General features: G+C 42.3%; 1 protein-coding gene across 1 annotated transcript; it reads right to left on the bottom strand.

Annotated features, from left to right (window-relative positions):
• Positions 1-10,343: 10,343 nt before the first annotated feature.
• LOC122213582 (olfactory receptor 6B1) lies at positions 10,344-11,279 on the bottom strand. The gene has a single exon (XM_042927657.1). The coding sequence runs from the start codon at positions 11,277-11,279 to the stop codon at positions 10,344-10,346; it is 936 nt and encodes a 311-aa protein (XP_042783591.1).
• Between the last annotated feature and the right edge of the window lie 7,192 nt (positions 11,280-18,471).

Genomic DNA, 18,471 nt, shown 5'->3' with positions numbered 1-18,471 from the left:
TACATTAGTTTCAGACGTACAACACAGTGAGCCAAGTTCATACATTGTGCTACACTCACTGCAACTGTAGCCACCATCTGTCACCATGCAACACCATCACAGGGCCATTGACTGCATTCCCTATGCTGTGCCTTTTATTCCCATGGCTCAGTCATTCCATAACCGGAAACTGTACCTTCCACTCCCCTTCACCCATTGTGCCCATCCCCCACCTCCTCGGCCTCTGACAAAACCATCACTTTGTTTTCTGTCTATAGGTCTGATTCTGCTTTTTTTGTTTATTTGTTCATTTGTTTTTACATTCTACACATGAGTGAAGTCATATGCTAGTTGGCTTTCTCAGTCTGGCGCATTTCACTTAGCATGATACCCTCTGGGTCCATCCACGTTGTCATACATTCATGACCAATTTTATTCCATCTCTGCACCTGTGTCTTTAACATCAGCATCTGTCATCAGGGTCACTTTGTGGATCATCTAACAAATTTGCTAAAATACAACCTGTTTGCCTCCTTTTAGGTTATTTGAAAGGCAACACCTTTGAATCAATGTGTGAATCATATTATAAGCTACAAGTGCTCTTCATGTAACATGAGGATATTTGTCTTTTTAATTTATTCCTTACAGGTAACTTTTGAATCTAATCACTGTTATTTAAAAGAAGTTAAATTCCAAACTCCAAGATGTTGCCTTTGAGTGCATTCACAAGATTGACTCAATTTAGTGATTCAAGTTACTGATTTTTTGTTTACCTTCTCACACCGAAATGACCTAAAGCACTTCTATTTTATTTGCATCAGCCTCCACGTCACTTAAAGAAGTTAATGCTCTGCTATCACCTCATCTTATTCTTATGTTCAGTGTCCCCTAAGTAGGTCTTTGTCCTATACTTTTCATTGCACTAAATGCTCCTTCCTTGCTCCCCTGGCTGTGCAAATCTTTGCTTACACAGCTTTCCAGATTCAGCTCCTCTAGAAACCTTATTTTTTAATTCACTGTGCTCTTAGCACATTTTTCTTATTCTTCTAATGGGTATAGAGATTTTCGTCTGTATATTTTACCAAGCAGTTTTCACTCATACTGAATAATTTAAATATTTTTATTGTCACCTTTTACATATTCATGTCTTATGTCCCTGTGTTGGTGGTTAATTATGTGAGGTAGGAAGCATGTTTTATGATTTGTACCATCCCAGGTAAGTTCATTTCGTGTAAGAGATGCTCAGCCTTAAGGAGGCTGTGAGAAACTGCTTAAATTTTGAAAATCTGTTTATTATTCATATAATGAAGAGTGCTAGACCCAATGATCTTCAAGCCAGTCTCAGTACTAGCTCTCCAAAGCCAATTTGGTTGTTGAGCATTACTCATATATCCCACTAGATGGTACCAACACCAAATAAACGTTTCTTGAAAAAACTGACCATTTTTAAAAGCGAGTTAGAGAAATGAATAATCAGAACAGGTTGCCTGTTAGGCACAGCAGTTATAATTTGTGAAAGAAATTATAGTAAATCATAGATCTTTTTTCCACTTTAAAAAAAAAGTTTATTAATTTTATTTTGAAAGAGAGGGAGCATGCATGTGCACTTGGGGGAGAAGGGCAGAGAGAGAAGAGAGAGAATCCCAAACAGGCTCTGGGCTATCAGCTCAGAGCCCAACACAGGGCTCGATCTCAAGAACCGTGCGATCACAACCTGAGCTGAAAGCAAGAGTCAGTCGCTTAACCAAATAAGCCACCCAGGCGCCCTTCCCGCTTTTAAAACTGGACAGATATTTAGTAATAAATGGCTTAATGCATAGCCCGGAGGACACATTTGGAGTAATGTTTATGAAATCAACCCCAAATACCTTATTAAGCAAATATTTACTGAGCACTGTGTGAGCGTTGAGACCACACAAAGACAAACCATATGTGGATGCTTTTAAAAGGATAATGAGACATTAAAAAAAATGTAAAAACCATAATACAAGTAAAAAATGAGAACATTCAGAGGGTGCAGATGCAATTTCCAGCTAAAGAAATTGGCAGTGGTCTTCAAGGGAATTGGGGTATTTTAGATTAATTTTGGGTTATGGGTTCAATTTGTTGTATCATAAAATAAAAAGCATGTTGAAGCAGAGAGTGGAAGTATCGAATTTCAAACTAAGGTCTTTGGACTTCATTCAGCAGATAATGAAACAAAATTGAGGACTTTTCCACAGTTTCGTGATCAGCACTGTGTTTTCAAGTTATGTCTGTGCACAGAAAGACTGCACGATCTCACCTGTATGTGAAATCTAAAATAGACAAACTCATAGAAGCAGAGAGTAGATAGTGATAGACAGGGGCCAGGAGAAGGGGAAAATGGGGAGTTGACAGTCAAAGTGTGCCCATAGCTAACAATACCGCATTGTATACTTAGTTTTTGAGAGGACAGATCTTATGCTCAACACTCTTACCACAAAAATAACAATAATTCATAGTAATAGCAATAATAAGGGGGGTGGGAGGAAGCTTTGGGAGGTGATGGCCATGTCTATGACCTTGACAGTGGTGATATACTTTCACATGTACACTTATCCCCAAGCTCATTGAGTTGTATACATTAATCACATACAGCTCTTTAGACGTCAATTATTCTTCAATAAAGTGATTTTTTAAAAATACATCTGCTTGGGTCGGCGGGGGGGACTACTTGATGAGAATAGGAGGATGGGGATAGGGTGAAGGAATATGCTGGCATTTTCACGTGAGGGCTTGAGACAGCTTAAAGGTGAATGGAGGCAACAGGGACCAAGCACATCGGGCAGGGAAGGTAGCGAAAGATGGGGTGAAATGGAGGGCAAGACAAATTAGAACACAGATAATAACTGGATAACAACCGGAGAAAACTGGAGTCAGTTTTGCTCATGTGGGTTACAAAGGAATGTGAAGCGGGTTAATGTGAACCTCTTGAATTTCAAAAGCAGACGCTACAGTTTCTCTCTCTGTAAACCCAGTGTTTGTGGTCAGCAACAGCAGCCCTTCCCAATTTCTGTTCTCGTAGCATGCAACGTGTTTACTGGGGATTGAAAAAGCTCCGAGATCTGGTGAATAAGTGTTATGATTGGAGCACCGTCTAATGCAAACAACCCATGGCTCGGTGTCTGTCGAGACTGCTAGTAATAGGTACAAAATGTATAGATCTTTGGGATTCCTGAGGAACCTTTTAAAGACCTTGGGAATCGTTGGGGAGGAAAAGCATGCATGGTCCCAGGAAACTTCTTAGTTCATTTTTCTCGGAAGCACAGACTCTCCCTTACTTCAGTTCAGCTGAGATGAACAATGTGGATCAAACGTCCACGTCCCAGGTGCAGTGGTAGATGCTGGGGACACAGAGGTGAGTAAGACATGATTCCTGCTCCTCTGAGCTCAGAGAAGAGAATATGGTGCAGATGGTTGTGACTCAGGCAGGAGAAGGAGCTACTGGGTAGTAATCTCCCTGAAGGAGATGATGCCTAAGCTGAATTAGAAGAAAGGGAGAAGAAACAACAACAACACTCCTCATATAAAGCTGGAGAAAGAAGATGCTGTAAGCCCAGGACATTGCCAGAGTAAAGGTCGGGTGGCTGAAACAGCATTTGCATTGTAGAAACTACAAGTTCGAGAATATGAAGTGCCAGGTGGGCGTGCCTGGCAAAAATGCTGGAGAAGCAGGTGCTGAAGCAGGAAGCAGAGGCAGGAGCACATCACAAAGAGCCTCTGACCGAGCTAAGGACCACGTTCTTGCAGACAGCGGATGGAAACACTGGAGTGTTTTTAAAAGGAGTATGACGGGGGGCTGGGTGGCTCAGTTAGTTAAGCATCCGACTTTAGCTCAGGTCATGATCTCACTGTTAGTGGGTTCGAACCAGCTCAGGTCATGATCTCACTGTTAGTGGGTTCGAACCAGCTCAGGTCATGATCTCACTGTTAGTGGGTTCGAACCAGCTCAGGTCATGATCTCACTGTTAGTGGGTTCGAACCCCACGTCAGGGTCTCTGCTGACAGCTCAGAGCCTGGAACCTACTTTGGATTCTGTCTCCCTCTGTCTGTGTCCCTCCCCTGCTTGTGTGTGCTCTTTTTCTCTCAAAAATAAATAACCTTTTTTTAAAAAAGAGGAGTATGACAGAAGCACAGCAGCGTTTTAATTCAAAGGGATTATTCTATCCTAGAAACAAGCAATGCAGCATTTTTATGCAGGCAAAAAAAAAGTAGAAGATATGAGTTAAGTGGAAAAGGAGAGGAGGACCAGGTGAGGAGGAAAAAAGACAAAAACTTGGAACCCCTCCTAGACAAACACTTCTTAAATTCTGTATCTGTACCTCCAGATTTTTTTCTTTAGATTATTATTGACCACACGGTCTCAGTAGACGTGGAATCTTTCCATGTCTTGGGCTAATCATGAATCAAAAGGGAAACGTTCCCCACGTTAAATACGTTTTATGTAGAGTTTTAATAGCTGCTTTAGCTTGCTCTTGCTTCTGAGCCCCACCGTTACCATGACAACATTCCTAGCAAAAGGTGAGGTGGATGAAGTTGCTCTGGTCTAGAAGATTTGCACCACTGTTTGAGGCTTCAACATTTTTAACATCAGATAAACCAGAGACAACCTTTGTGTGCACACGGTCATATAGCCGAAGTCTTACGTAACCTAAATTTCATGCTTCGGTGTAACGTTTCCCTCTGTACAGACTTAGGGTCATAACTAGTCCAGTCCATAACTGTCCCAGTCCATAGATGCTTCTGGACCTCAGAAGAATCTGGCAGTGAACAAAAGTAAAGAAGCACGATCATTCTGTATACATTTACTACTCACTGATCTTGATGTAAGATTAGTGCATCCCGTGAGAAGCAGCACGTTCAAAACGTAACAGCCTCCTCAGTTCTCTCAAATACTGCTGGGCTCTTAAACCTATTGATTTATTTAATCTTCTAATTTGTTTTTAATGTGTGATTTCTGTTTTTGAGTGAGAGAGAGAGAGCATGAGCAGAGGAGGAGCAGAGGGAGGGAAGGAGGGAGGGAGGGAGGGAGGGAGGGAGGGAGAGGGGGAGGGGGAGAGGGAGAGGGAGAACACGGGGCTCCATCCCACGACCCTGAGATCATGACCTGAGCCAAAATCAAGAGTCGGACAATCAACCAACTGAGCCACCCAGGTGCCCCCATTTGATTAATATTTGACCTATCTACTTTCTCCTCTGCATCCTAAAGCTTATTAATTCTGCCTCCTTTTCTGTCTTTGCATGGAAGCACACATATGCCACATATGCATGTATTTTTATAGGATCCTCATGCACATCATTTTTGTAATTAGTTATTTGTAAACTATTTTTTTTTTTGCTCGACAATATATCATGAGCCAATTTTCCTTGCCATTTTTTTTTAGGTACAACATTTTCCATCATAAGGATAAGCCATATTTTACTCCATCTAACTATTTTTTTAAACACTCTGGGGTTTTCTTGTTCCAATTCTTCTGTTATAAACAGCGTTGCACTAAACATCCCATTAATTATTTCCACACAAAGGCATAAATGTCTACATTGGAATGATTAGTTCACAGGTCTGACTTTATGCCAGCTTTATTTGGCCTTCTTTAAAAAAGAAGTTTACTCTTTTTCCAGCTACTCTGGCTCTCACTACAAGCCTCTGCACTCAATATTCCTTCTGCCTATAAAACTTTTGCCCTAAGTCAAAGTAAACTAAGTGCTTTATCGAGAAGTTACTTTGTGCCAAGAACTAATCTGAGGACTTTCCCCATATTGATTTATTCAATCTTCTAAACGAGATGATGAAATAGGTATAATCATTTTGCCCAAGTTTATACAACAGGAACCAGCTTCGAGACAGGTCACTTGGTCCCAGAGTCTGCACTTTTCAGTCACAATGCTCTACTTGTCATGCCTGGCTCCCTCTCCAGGTTCGGGCTTTGTGCAGAACACCTCCTCTGTCTAGACCTTCCAAGATGGCTGACTCCAAACTATTCCCCACCACACACCATCACCACACTGCTCATTCGCCATTTACCCTGCCTGGCCCACTGCCCCAAATCTAGTCTCTGACAAATAGCAGACCTGTGCCAGTATTAACTTAACCTGCTAGCAAGAGAAACAGCAGACAGTGGACAAATGAGGTTATTCCAAAGGCACTGCAGAACAGAAATGCATACTCTGTCAGTAAAAGAGTAGCTATGTAATTATTAAGTTAGATAGAACGAGGCCTGGTGAACTTTTTACACATCAGCTTTGGTTTAACTTCCCTAAGGAGGCTGCAAAATTATAACATCCCACCAGTGTCTGCAAGTTGACCTCTAACCCTATGGGGCTCTAAACTCCATAGCTTTGTCTGTTGCAAATTGTTAGCTGTCAAACATATGGCAACATTCTCCACGAACGTTACATTAGGATCAAGCAGGCTTATTAGAAAAGGGTCTGCATAATATCAAAAAAAAAAAAATCAAGAAATTGTCATTTTGCTGTTTTCTGAGATCGTTTTTAATTAACAAACAATTTTTTTTTTTTTTTAGTTTATTTCTTTTGAGGGAGAGAGAGAGAACGAGCAGGGGAAGGGCAGAGAGAGAGGGAGAGAGAAAATTCCAAGCAGGCTCCACATTGTCAGTACAGAGCCCCATGCAGGGCTCAAACTCAAGAACCGTGACATCACGACGTGAGCTGAAACCAAGAGTCAGACGCTTCACCGACTGAACTACCCAGGCACCCCTGATCTGAAATAGCTTTAAAACAACAACAACAACAACAACAACAACAACAACAACAAAAGCTGTGTGTGCACATACAGAGAGGACTGCTTCTTACCTCATCATCCTAGACCTTCAACTGGATGAGTTATCCACTGAGAATTGGGGGGGGGGGGGGGATAATGGGGGAGGATTTGTTGTTAAGCACAAACATATTATAAAGTATATCTTGGGGAATGAGGTATATGAGGGTTCTAGGCAACCAAAATGGAGTAGCACATGGGGCATTTGTGGTTTCGAGCAACCAAGTTCAAACTGCTCCCTGCTCCTGGTAACAGTGTCTTATGTCTGGAATGTTTTTTGCCCAAGTAGCCATATGTCTTGCTCCCTAACTTCTTTGCATATTTGCTCCAACTTAACTTTCTCAGTGACGGTTTGGGTAACCATCCTATTTAACATTTCAAATCTCCACCAACACTTACTACTACACTTCCCATATTTCCCTCCACCATGGTGCTTATTCCAGCTGAATTGGTATAAATATGGGTTTCCTAGGGCCCCCATAACAAATCAGAGCAAACCTGGTACCTTAAAACAACAAATGTACTTTCTTACAATGCTGGAGGCCACAAGTCCAAGGTCAAGGGGTCAGCAGACCTGCGCTTCCTTCCAAAGCCCAAGAGACCCTCTCTGTCCTTATCTGCCAGTCTCTGGTGGTTGCAAGCGTCCCTTGGTTTGTGGAAGCTTCCATCCAAGCTACCTCCATGTCCACATGGCCTTCTCCTCTGCCTTTGCCCCTTCTCTGTCTTAAAACAAACTTGTCATTGGATGTAGGGCCCATACAGATAATCCAAGAAAGTTTCAATTGGAAATCCTTAACTTAATTATATTATTAAGGCCCTTTTTCTGAGTCAGTTTATAATCACAAGATCCAGATCGAGGATGGGACAAATCTTTCTGGGAGCCACCTTCCAACCTGCGACATTATGTATATTACATATGCCTTTTGTATGTACAAATGTATTGTCTGCCTTCTGTTCCTATCTATGAGGGTCACAAGTTTTTATATTTTGTTTCAAAGATACATTTTTTATTGGTTTGATGGACTCCATGATGGGTTTGGATGGTCATAACTGAATCCTGAGGCTTGGTCTCTAGGTAAACTGTTAAAACTGACTACCAGAGTCCACATGCTGGTTGCCTGTCCTCAAGCAGGCTTGCTTGAAATGTCTACCTTGCTTTATGTGGCTCCCTTCACAAATGATGCTCCTCTGTGTGCATTTATCTGTAACAGTGCTCTATGTATATGATACATATACAACAGAGGGAACTCTGTTGAGGCTTATCCTACATTGATCTGATCTGCACCCCCCACTTTGCTTAGCTCATGCGTTGACCTCACAAAGAGGTCACGGTGACGTTACGGATTCCCATCTGCTCTTTGAAACACAATTTAATAGAATTTGTGAAGAAATCCTACTTCCACACCCTCTCTTACTCAGACACTTATGAGAAATAATAAAGAAACAACAGCCCTTATACCTGGAGTCTCCCAGATTGCAGTATGTGCAGCTCAGTCCATACAGGATGGTTTGGGAGGTCTACAAAGACTTCCCAGTTAGTTCCCCCACATAAACTGTAACCAAGTTTTGGCCTGCTTAGATCTTACACTGGCCCAGATCTTGAACAATCAAAGTCTTTTGAATCATGTCAGTTTATCTTCATAACCATTCCAGAAGGGAGGCAAAGCAGGCATTATTATTTGTTTACATATGAAGAATCAGGGTTTCAGAGAGTTTAGGTGGTTTGTCCCAGGTCACATGATAAAAACAAATAATTTGTCAGCAGCCAGTTGGCTGTTTTTATCCTGCATTCACTACTTATGTTTTTTTTTTTTCAATGCACGCATTTCATAGCCTGATAAGACTGTGCCATTATGATTGGTTTATTTGAATTATCTCAGAAAATAGTCACTTTTCTTTATGTTTTGTTTTAAAAGGAAATATATTTATAACCCCTTCTGTATTGCATCAAGAAACCAAAATATGTTCCAGGAGAATAGAGTAAATCATTTCCATTATGAGAGTCATTCCTTTTGTATATTTATTCTCTACGGTAAGGCAGGCTTGCATTATTTCTTGGTTTCTTTGCTCTCCTGAGGAATATATTCCACATTTGTCCATTGTTATTTTGTTGTTTCTCCAGGTATAGCAATTGATGATGCTAATTATACCCCCCTACACACTTAGTTTCCACACTCCATCTGCTGAAGAAGCATGTTTTCTCTCTAGAGAGATCCTATGAGCTAAGAACAGACCCAGGTCTCAGTCGGGAGGTCTGGGCTTTTGACCTCTGCTCCTCACTGTCTGTGATTGTATGTTATTAACTTCCTAAGCTTCTGTCCTGTAAGTTTATAAAATGTAGCTAAGAATCCTACCTAATGCCTCTTACTTCAGAAAAAAAGAGAGAGAGAGAGAGAGAGAGAGAAAAGATCTTTGAAAACAGTATTTTGTTTTTAGGTGGATGTTGCAAATGGTACAAGTCATTCTATTTTTAACTATTCTAATGGAATCTTTAAATTCCTGCTGACATTAGCATGTTGTATTGACTGCAGCTCAAAGTATGGCCGGCCCCTTTGGCCATCGACAAAACTGTGAACCAAGAATGGGCACATCTATACCCTTCTGTGGGTGTGTAGCACGTCTGATCAGAAAGCCTGCTATTACTAGGAAGAGTATCAGATAAACAAGTAGGACAACTGAGAATCACTGTGGCATGGAATGGAAATCTGCCAAATCCTAAACTTGGACTAGTTGCCTCTATTTGAGATGGCGTGCTGAGAGATGACGGCCAGGCGGAGTGAAAGCAGATTGAAGAGGAAGGAGAACATTGAGGTCAGAATACATGACTAACGAGGGCAACATTTCCTTCAACAAATAGTATATTTGATGATATTTATTTATTTCTCGCTTATTTTATGCTCATCTACTAGAGGAGACAAATAAACACAGACATACTGTAAATCTAGAAGGGAAATGTGAAATTCAATACCAAGCAACAGTTTAAGTTATGTTGGAAGACAAATGATAATTGTATTAGGTATAGTTCGTGTGCAGATAACAGAAAGCACTCTAGCTTTTTGAAGCATAAATGTATGAAATACAGGGAACCAGCTACTTACAAAAAGTGTTGGGGAAACTAAAGGAGCAGTCTCTAGTCTCTGCCACCAAGACTGACTCCCCAAACAACATCCAGGATGAGATTGTTGAGGACATTGCTACCTCTGTCTCAGTTGGGAAGCCATCCCAAATCTGTTGGCCCACAACCCTTCATGCTTGCTAGATCCCCAAACAGCTAACGCCTATGCTGCCAACTTGCTCACCCACTAACACAGTTGGGAATTTAGACACAGTCTCAGAAACCCCATTTTAGGTCTTAGCCAAAAAGGATTCTCTATACAAGGGGTATGACCTTAGACCACAGACCACGTGTGCAGATGCAGACCTCACAACACAGCCAAGCACCTGGGCTGATGGGGATGTGGTGATGTCATGATGAATGATGACATGAGTAGTATCAGTTCAGGCATTAAAGGAGAAAGAATGGAGCGCTGAACCAAATAATTTCTTTCTAATAATTTGTAATTGACTAGTCCAACCGGATAGCTTGGCAATAGGCCAGTTTCTTCAGAGCCTCTTTGACCTCTCTGTTCCTTAGGCAATAAATGAAAGGGTTGAGAGCAGGGGTGACAATGGCATAGAAGATGGAAATTACTTTGTTCATGTTGAAGGCATGGATGGCTCGGGGCCTGGCATACATGAAAATAGTGGCCGAATAAAAGATGGTTACCACCACGAGGTGGGAGGCACAGGTAGAGAATGCTTTCTGCTTTCCGGTGGGCATGCGTAGAACGGTAACCAGGATGCATCCATAGGACAGGACGGTGATAGAGAGGGGGATGAGAAAGATGACCAGTGCCAGGACAAAGTCCACCAGCTCAGCTACAGACATGTCTGTGCAGGAGAGGTTAAGAACTGGAGAGATGTCACAGAAGAAGTGATTGATGACATTGGGGCCACAGAAACTGAGGCGGGAGATGAAGTAGATCTTAGCCAAGGAGATGCCAAAGCCAATGGCCCAGGAGCCAAGAGCCAAGTGGAAGCAGAGCCTATGGCTCATAATCGTGGGGTAGTGGAGTGGACGGCAGATGGCCACATAACGGTCATAGGCCATGGCCGCAAGGAGCACACATTCTGTGCACATGAGCGCAATGAAGAAGTACAGTTGTATCATGCAGTGAGTGAAGGAGATACTATTGCTCACAGACCAAAAACTAAATAGCAACTTAGGTACCGTCACGGAGATGTACCAGGTCTCCAGGAAAGACAGGTTGGCCAGGAAGAAGTACATAGGCTTGTGCAGTGGCCGGTTCTGTTGCACCAACAAGATGATGACCATATTTTCAGCCACTGTCAGAGCATAGGCGATGAGGAACATCAGGAACACTGCTACTCGCATGGCCCAGCTCCCAGGGAATCCCACAAGAATGAACTTGGTGACCTGAGTCTGGTTCTCCACTTCCATATTAGAGACACAAGACTTAGCTCTCCTGGGGGGGGGGGGGGGGGGCGGGGAGGGAGATCACTTGGTCAGAGTCCATAGTCCAGATAGAATCATCCATCCTTTGCCTTCTCTGATGAGCAATAGTAACATATCATTTATTCATAATACAGTATAGGCTAAGCCATACACTGGGTACATTATGCACTAATGTAATTAAATCTCACATAGCCTCTACACGTTGTTATACCCATTTTAGTGACAAAGAAACTGAGTCTTGGAAAGACATTAAGCAACTTCCCAACTTCCCACTGGTAACAAGGCAGGAATCACATTGAAGTCTACGTCTAAAGCCTACGCTCTAATATTCTACACTGCCTTCCCATTCAACAGGATCCAGTCTCCAAGTTTCATGTTACCACTGCCAATTCCAAAGGATATGTGTGGCGCTCCTGGCCCACGTCTACACAGTACTTTGGACGTTCTTTCTTACAACTCACTTACCCCTCACATACCATTTCATCCTTTCCCTCCACCATGAAGGGAATGCAGCTGTCACCAGCTGATGACGATCACGTGAGGTACGTGAGTGCTGAGATCAGGTGGTTATGTTTTTGGTGTTAAAGACCTGACTCTCAGTCAAGTACCAGGTCTGGCCTGGTTTGGTATTTGACCTTGACATCTTATCCTCCCTGAAACCCAATTTTCTCTTTTGTAATGTGAACACTAATATTCATTCAGCTTGTGTCACTGTGGATGAAAACCCAAATGAAACGATGTGAATGAAATATTACATAAACTGTAAATGACAACACATGTGAAGGGACTCTCGCCTCCTATTAGGGCACTAGGAAGGGGGGCCTGGGCTAACGGGAGGGAGGAGAGGAGCAGTTGTGAGCAAGCAGAGTGGAGAGCAAGCACAGGCTTTGCTCTCAGGGAGCTTAAGTCCTCTTGGGCGGGGCTGGAATCTCAGGGAGGAGAGTTTTTGAAATAGGCAAACATGGAGTGCCTGGGTGGCTCAGTTGGTTAAGCCTCTGACTTTAGCTCAGGTCATGGTCTCACAGTTCATGGGTTTGAGCCCCACATTGGACTCCGGGCTGACAGCTCAGAGCCTGGAGCCTGTTTCAGATTCTGTCTCCCTCTCTCTCTGCCCCTCCCCTGCTCGCACTCTGTCTCTCTCTCTCAGAAAAATGAATAAACATTAAAAAATATTTTAAATATATATATATATAAAATAAAATAAGCAAACCAAAAGAAATGCATAATAAAACTTGAGATATTCTGTATGAAGATGAAAACATACAAAATGATATGAATGCGATCAGAGGATGTTCTCTGTGACCTCTGAGGAGGTGACTCAGGCAGAGAAGGATTCCAGGGACCCAGCTCTTTGAGTTGCTGAGGAGGGACAGCGCTGCCTGAGTGGGGCCACCGCTGTGTGCTGTGTGTGCATAAGATAACTCTGTCAGGGCACAAGTCTCTGGAAGCGAGACTGGTGGTGAGCTTGGTTGCAGGCTGTTCAGAGAAGGTTGTGGTAGCCCTGAATACGGTGGTTTCAGAGAGGTGGGTAGATTTCAGATGCGTTTTAGAAAAATCTTTAATGGTAATTGATGGGTTGAGTATGGAAGATAAGGGAAAGAGAGAAATCAAGGAGGAATCTCAACATATGGCTTGTTCCAGGGAAGGGACACCATTTAGTAAGATGGGTAAAGCTTGGGATGTTTACAGGCATTTTCCTCAGCGTTGAAGAAACGGTGATGGGCAAGAATTTGGTAGGGTGGTGTTTTGATTCATTTTCATATGAAGCTTGAGCAATCAGTCCAGGATATTCTCTGACGATAATTTATTGAGCACACACTAGGTGCTGAGAAGTTTGCTCAGTACTGAGTGCTTTTCATACAACATCCAATTTAATCCACAAAACAATACTAAGCAGGTATTGCTATTCTAACTTCCCAGAAGACACTGGCTTAGACACATAAAGAAACATTTCCAAGTCAGAGAGGGATGAGATCAGAATTACAGGCAAGCCGAGGCCTGTGAAGATATGGCCTCACCCCCCAGGCTGACTCACACACAGAGGACAACACCAGATTTGAAACCCGTCACCATGTTTTCATATTTCAAATGTCTATTCTAGGAAATATTCTCTAATCGTACTGAAATTTCTTATAGGCACAATTAGAGATGAACCCAAATTAAAAAAATATAATATGACATACATACATATTCAGTCACACACACACACACACACACACACACACACACACACACACCCCAGAAATAAACATATAGAAATGTTTGGTAAATGTATCAGAGAAGAGGCAATCATTGGACTGAGTCTTGAAATATAAATAAGTGAGAAAACAAGACATTTTAGGCAGGGGAATCAGCGAACAAAGGCATAGGAGAATGAAACAGCCTGGCAGTTTCAGGGAAGCAACTGAGTTAGACTTATTTGCTGTGTGAGTGGGGAAATTATGAGAGAATGAATGAGTAGAAAAGGGATGGAGAGAGAAACAGACAGACAGATGAGACAGAGACAAATGGTGCCAAGGGCCAGATCATAGAGACTTCCATATGAAATATTAAGGCATTTAGAAATTTCCCTGTGGCATAGACAATAAACAGTTGCTGAATATTTTCAGCAGCTGATAACATTCTAGTATTTTACCCTGGCTTTTGATGTGGGGAGATGGACAGAGCTGGTGAACCAGAGATCGAGAGACTAGTTGGAAGACACCCTCCTAGCAGACACTTGAAGACACACACCAGAGAGCACTCAGCCCAGTTACAGTGTTTGTTAAAGAAATGAAGATAAACATGCAGACATACGTGTTCACAAATTACATGAGTAACTTTGCATTCTTAGGGGAAACTGGAGGGAGAGAAAGAAAGAAAGAAAGAAAGAAAGAGGGAGGAAGAAAGAAAGAAAGAAAGAAAGAAAGAAAGAAAGAAGGAGGGAGAGAGGAAGAAAGAAAGAAAGAAAGAAAGAGAAAGAAAGAAAGAAAAAAGAAGGAGGGAAAGAGGAATAAAGAAAGAAAGAAAGAAAGAAAGAAAGAAAGAAAGAAAGAAAGAGGAAGGGAGGGAGGGAGGGAGGGAGGAAGGAAGGAAGGAAGGAAGGAAGGAAGGAAGGAAGAGCAAGGAAGGGAGGGAAGAAGGAATTCCTATTTCAAAAAGAAAGAAATTCCTATGTCTCAAAAACTAAAGAGTATATAAACTAATTATTGCATGCTAGTAAGAGGAACTGACCGTATTTATTGTGAACATATGATTTTACCACACGATTTGTGACTTTTCACTCATGATAGGTTCTACCCCTTTAGAGTGTACTCAAACTTATTACACGTCATAGCAGATTTCTCCCATTGATTTGGAATCAAACATCTTAGCTCCTTTTTCCAGTCTTGTGCCTGCTGTGTATGCACTTTCTCGTCATTTTGTCCAGAGTCTGCACAAATGTAGATTTCGGTAGTTAAAACTTGATGAAACCATAGCCTCTGCCCCTGCCAAGAGTACCGTGTTTTGTAAACCCCATCACAACCGACTTACAGGGAAGAGGCACCAGCCTGCCTCATGGGGCCTCCAGAAGGCATGGTCGGGACCTGTAGGTTGAGATCAGAATCTGGGGTGCCTGTTTCTGATCCTACACTGAGCGATGCTCCCTCAAAAGTAGCAGGGGGAGTGTGTGCTCTGCTCACTGCACACCTGGCTGCACTTACAAGTGTGAAAGACGAGAGTATCACCCTGACCAATTGATAGGAATGGGGGGTGAGTACAAGAGAGAGGCTCAGTAGCATTAAACATCTAGGATTTGGACACTGCTACACCGTGGGAGTCCGAAAGAGAGCTGCCTGCATAGTCAGAGATGCTCTGAGAGAAGACGCTTACCTTGGCTCAGCAGCCTCTGCTGGGGTGGAACGTGAAAAGAAATTCTTCACTGATTCTAGAATAGGAAGAAGTAGAAAAGAAAGATTCAGGCACCGAATAGATGTGAGGAACCCACTCTCTAAACCTAGAAGTAAATGGGCACGGATTACCCAACTGCTTCCAGGCTGATAGCCAGGACTAAACGAGAGGTGAGCCCCCGGCTGTAGGATCACATCTGTGCCTGATGCGTTACCAGGCCGGCTCCCCCAGTGCCCCCGGACCACAGCACCCATTGCCTGCCCCGGTGGACACTGCAGTGGTCTTAGACCCACCACGCCCGGAAGAGCTTTGGATTCTGAGGGCTTTAAATGGTATCAAGACTTTCTCTACTTCTCTGCCAAGACCCAAGAGGAAAGCACCTTGATGATGCCAGTTCAGGTCTCTCGTGGGAGCCATGAGGAATTGCCACCTGCCGATTGGGGCAGTCTTATTTGTTTGATAGAACAGTCATTCCATACAGGGAAAAATCCACTTACGGCCCCACGCTTGGAAAAGAACCAGATTTGAATTTCTTCTTTGTGGAAACAACGAAGAAAGAAAAGTTACTACTTTGAAATCCCCCCATTTACAGATTTTCAATTATTATTCAATCTTTAGCTTACTTGAAGCAAGACGATCATATCACTGCTCTAAGGGAGATAGTATTCAAAGTAGACTGATGTTGCTATACTTCAGTAAAGTTTTAAATAAGTTTTTGCTGTAAATGCTTATGCCATAATTGTGCGCCTACTACATTTATTGTGATGTGATCATCATTGCTTTGTCAGCTGCCTTTTTGGGAACCACTTGACCAATATTTCACTTTCTGGAACAAAAATTTATTTTACTGTATATTTGTAGCCTGCTGAAATCTTAAGTAGCCCTCACATTAGGAAAAGCTGTCAAATTCACTGCGGCTTCACAAAATGGTAAATGGAAACATTGGCTGTTATAAGCAATTCAGTCTGCAACATGACGTCATGGTAATTATACACTCTGGTTTCTTTAAAGGAAAAGATACATTTTACCTTAAAATTAAGAACTCTTAAATGACTGTTAAGTACTCTTTAATATAATTTCTCTTATAAGGCTCAAGTATAAAACAAAATTATTGTAGCAAATAAAAATAAGGTCCGGCTTTCAAATCACTGGCCTCAATTTATCTCAAAGTTCTGGGAGAACTCTGACATCCCCTAACATGCATAAATTCTCCAACATTGATTTTAAATATACCATGATGTGGTGGTGACTAACAGCAATAGAAATGACAGAGTACCCACCAAATAACAGTTGAGCTAACTGTTCTGTTCACCTGTTGTAGCTGTGCGCTAAGGAGACTGAACAGGGCGGGAGACATACTTTTCCCTCAAAAACAGGGAATGTGAATCTACTGTGAGAGGGTTTTATGAACTGTTGAGGCAACTATCCCTTAAAGAAGAGGTTTGGGATCTGAACTTCATACAAATAATCCCCCGAAGAGTTTGGAGATGTTCAGCTGATACAAACACTATATTCTACAACACGCTGGCACTATCTTATCCTAGAATTCAGCTCTCCAGGCTTTGCTTGGAGGGTTGTTGTTGTTGTTTTCCCCCATTTGTACCTGTTGGCAGGTGCAGGTTGGAGAATTATGCAGATCCCGGTCTAGGACATGTTGGAAGCAATAAGGAAACCCAAGGAGCTCACTGTCATGTTGTTCTTCAGGTCCCCAGATCCCTTGGCTATCTGCCTTCTTTTTGTCAGTCTTCTTGCATCTGTTGTGTTAGATCCAGACTTTTTAACAGTAAGGGGCTGTTCGTTTTTGGTTTTGTTGAGGAATATCCCCATATATGGATATTTCCACGGTGTGTTATCTATTCATCTCTTGATGGACTGTTCTGTTTGGGGCACTCTTTCGACCCCTACTCAGGCCATATACAACTCTGCCTTGACTTTCATTCCTTAGTGTATAGAGCCTGATGGTCACCCAGGGGTGAAATCTTAGGGTCTTTCCAGGCTTTTTCTATGCATATGTTCAGCCCTGGGCATGCGTGGAGTCTTCTCGATTCCCCAGTATAGACTTGAAGTTTTAAAAGCCCTTGTTCTCCCATGTACGTCCTTTTCCAACCTCTTCCTTCCCAATATGCCAGCCTGTCTACTGCTCATCTCCACGGTTATCCTAGCCTCAGGCTGCTGTGGCCAATTCTTTTGCCTTTAACTACTATTGGCAAATGCCACCTGGGAAGCCATCCCAGCCCTGAGAATACTTCAAGACAGGGAAGCAAAGGTAAGGCTTTATGTCAGTCCTTCAGGTAGCTGCCAGATAGGGCAACACACTCAACCAAAATTCTTTGACAATAAGGTCCATAATGCTGGTTATGGCTACCAACCTGCATCGGTGGTGTAGGTTGTTATCTTCATGGCTACCAACAGTCGGAGAGGTGGGAGATGATGGGTGGGCAACTTGAATGCCCCAGCCCCATGTTACCGCCATGCAACAGCATCATTCTTCACTAATCTTTCCCCTGTCATTGCCATTTTTTTTACTAGACCCCAGAGTTCTGCAAAAGGTAATTCTGAAAGTTTTTGAAAGGTTATTAGCTATGTTTATAGAGAAATGGAGTCTTGGGATTCCCTGCTCCCCCATTTTCAGTGATGTTTACTGAAGCACCACTACTTTTAAGTAAATATTTATATCAAGAATAGTGATATATACATACTTCAAATATTACTTTTCAACTTTCACCCTTGCCAAACTCCCTTATTAATTCTAGGGCCTTTTTGTAGATTCTTTGGGAATTTCCATTACGATGATAACTCTGCCTGAGAATAAAAATGATTCTATTTCTTTCTTTCTAATTTGTACCCTTTTATTTCTTTTGCTGGCCTTGCCACTTGGACTAGTTTATCCAGCTGAAGGAAAATAATAAGCATGGGCATCTAGTTCTTGTTCTTAATCTTTGAGGGGATATCACCCAGTCTTTCACCATTAAGCAGATGTTAGCTGTAAGTTATTTGTATATACCTTTAAGTTTACTTACTTATTTATTTATTTATTTATTTATTTATTTATTTGGAGAGTGACAGAGAGAGCATGAGCAAGGGAGGGGCGAGAGAGAAGAAGAGAGGAAGAATCCCAAAAAGGCTCCGCACAGTCAGTGTGCAGAGTCCAATGCAGGCTCGAACTCATGAAACCATGAGATTATGACTGAGCTGAAACCAAGAGCTGGATGCTCAACTCACTGAGCCACCCAGGTGCCCCTGTACATACCTTTTATTAGGTGAAGAAGTTCCCATCTATAGTTTTTAGTGACCTTTATAATGATTA

This window comes from Panthera leo, chromosome A2, assembly GCF_018350215.1.
Source record: "Panthera leo isolate Ple1 chromosome A2, P.leo_Ple1_pat1.1, whole genome shotgun sequence".
NCBI lineage: Eukaryota > Metazoa > Chordata > Mammalia > Carnivora > Felidae > Panthera > Panthera leo.
This window is presented reverse-complemented; position numbering and strand designations above follow the sequence as displayed.

What these genes read in the sequence shown, in the direction of transcription:
- LOC122213582 (XM_042927657.1), bottom strand. Translation starts at nt 11,279, where the DNA reads ATGGAAGTGGAGAACCAGACTCAGGTCACCAAGTTCATTCTTGTGGGA.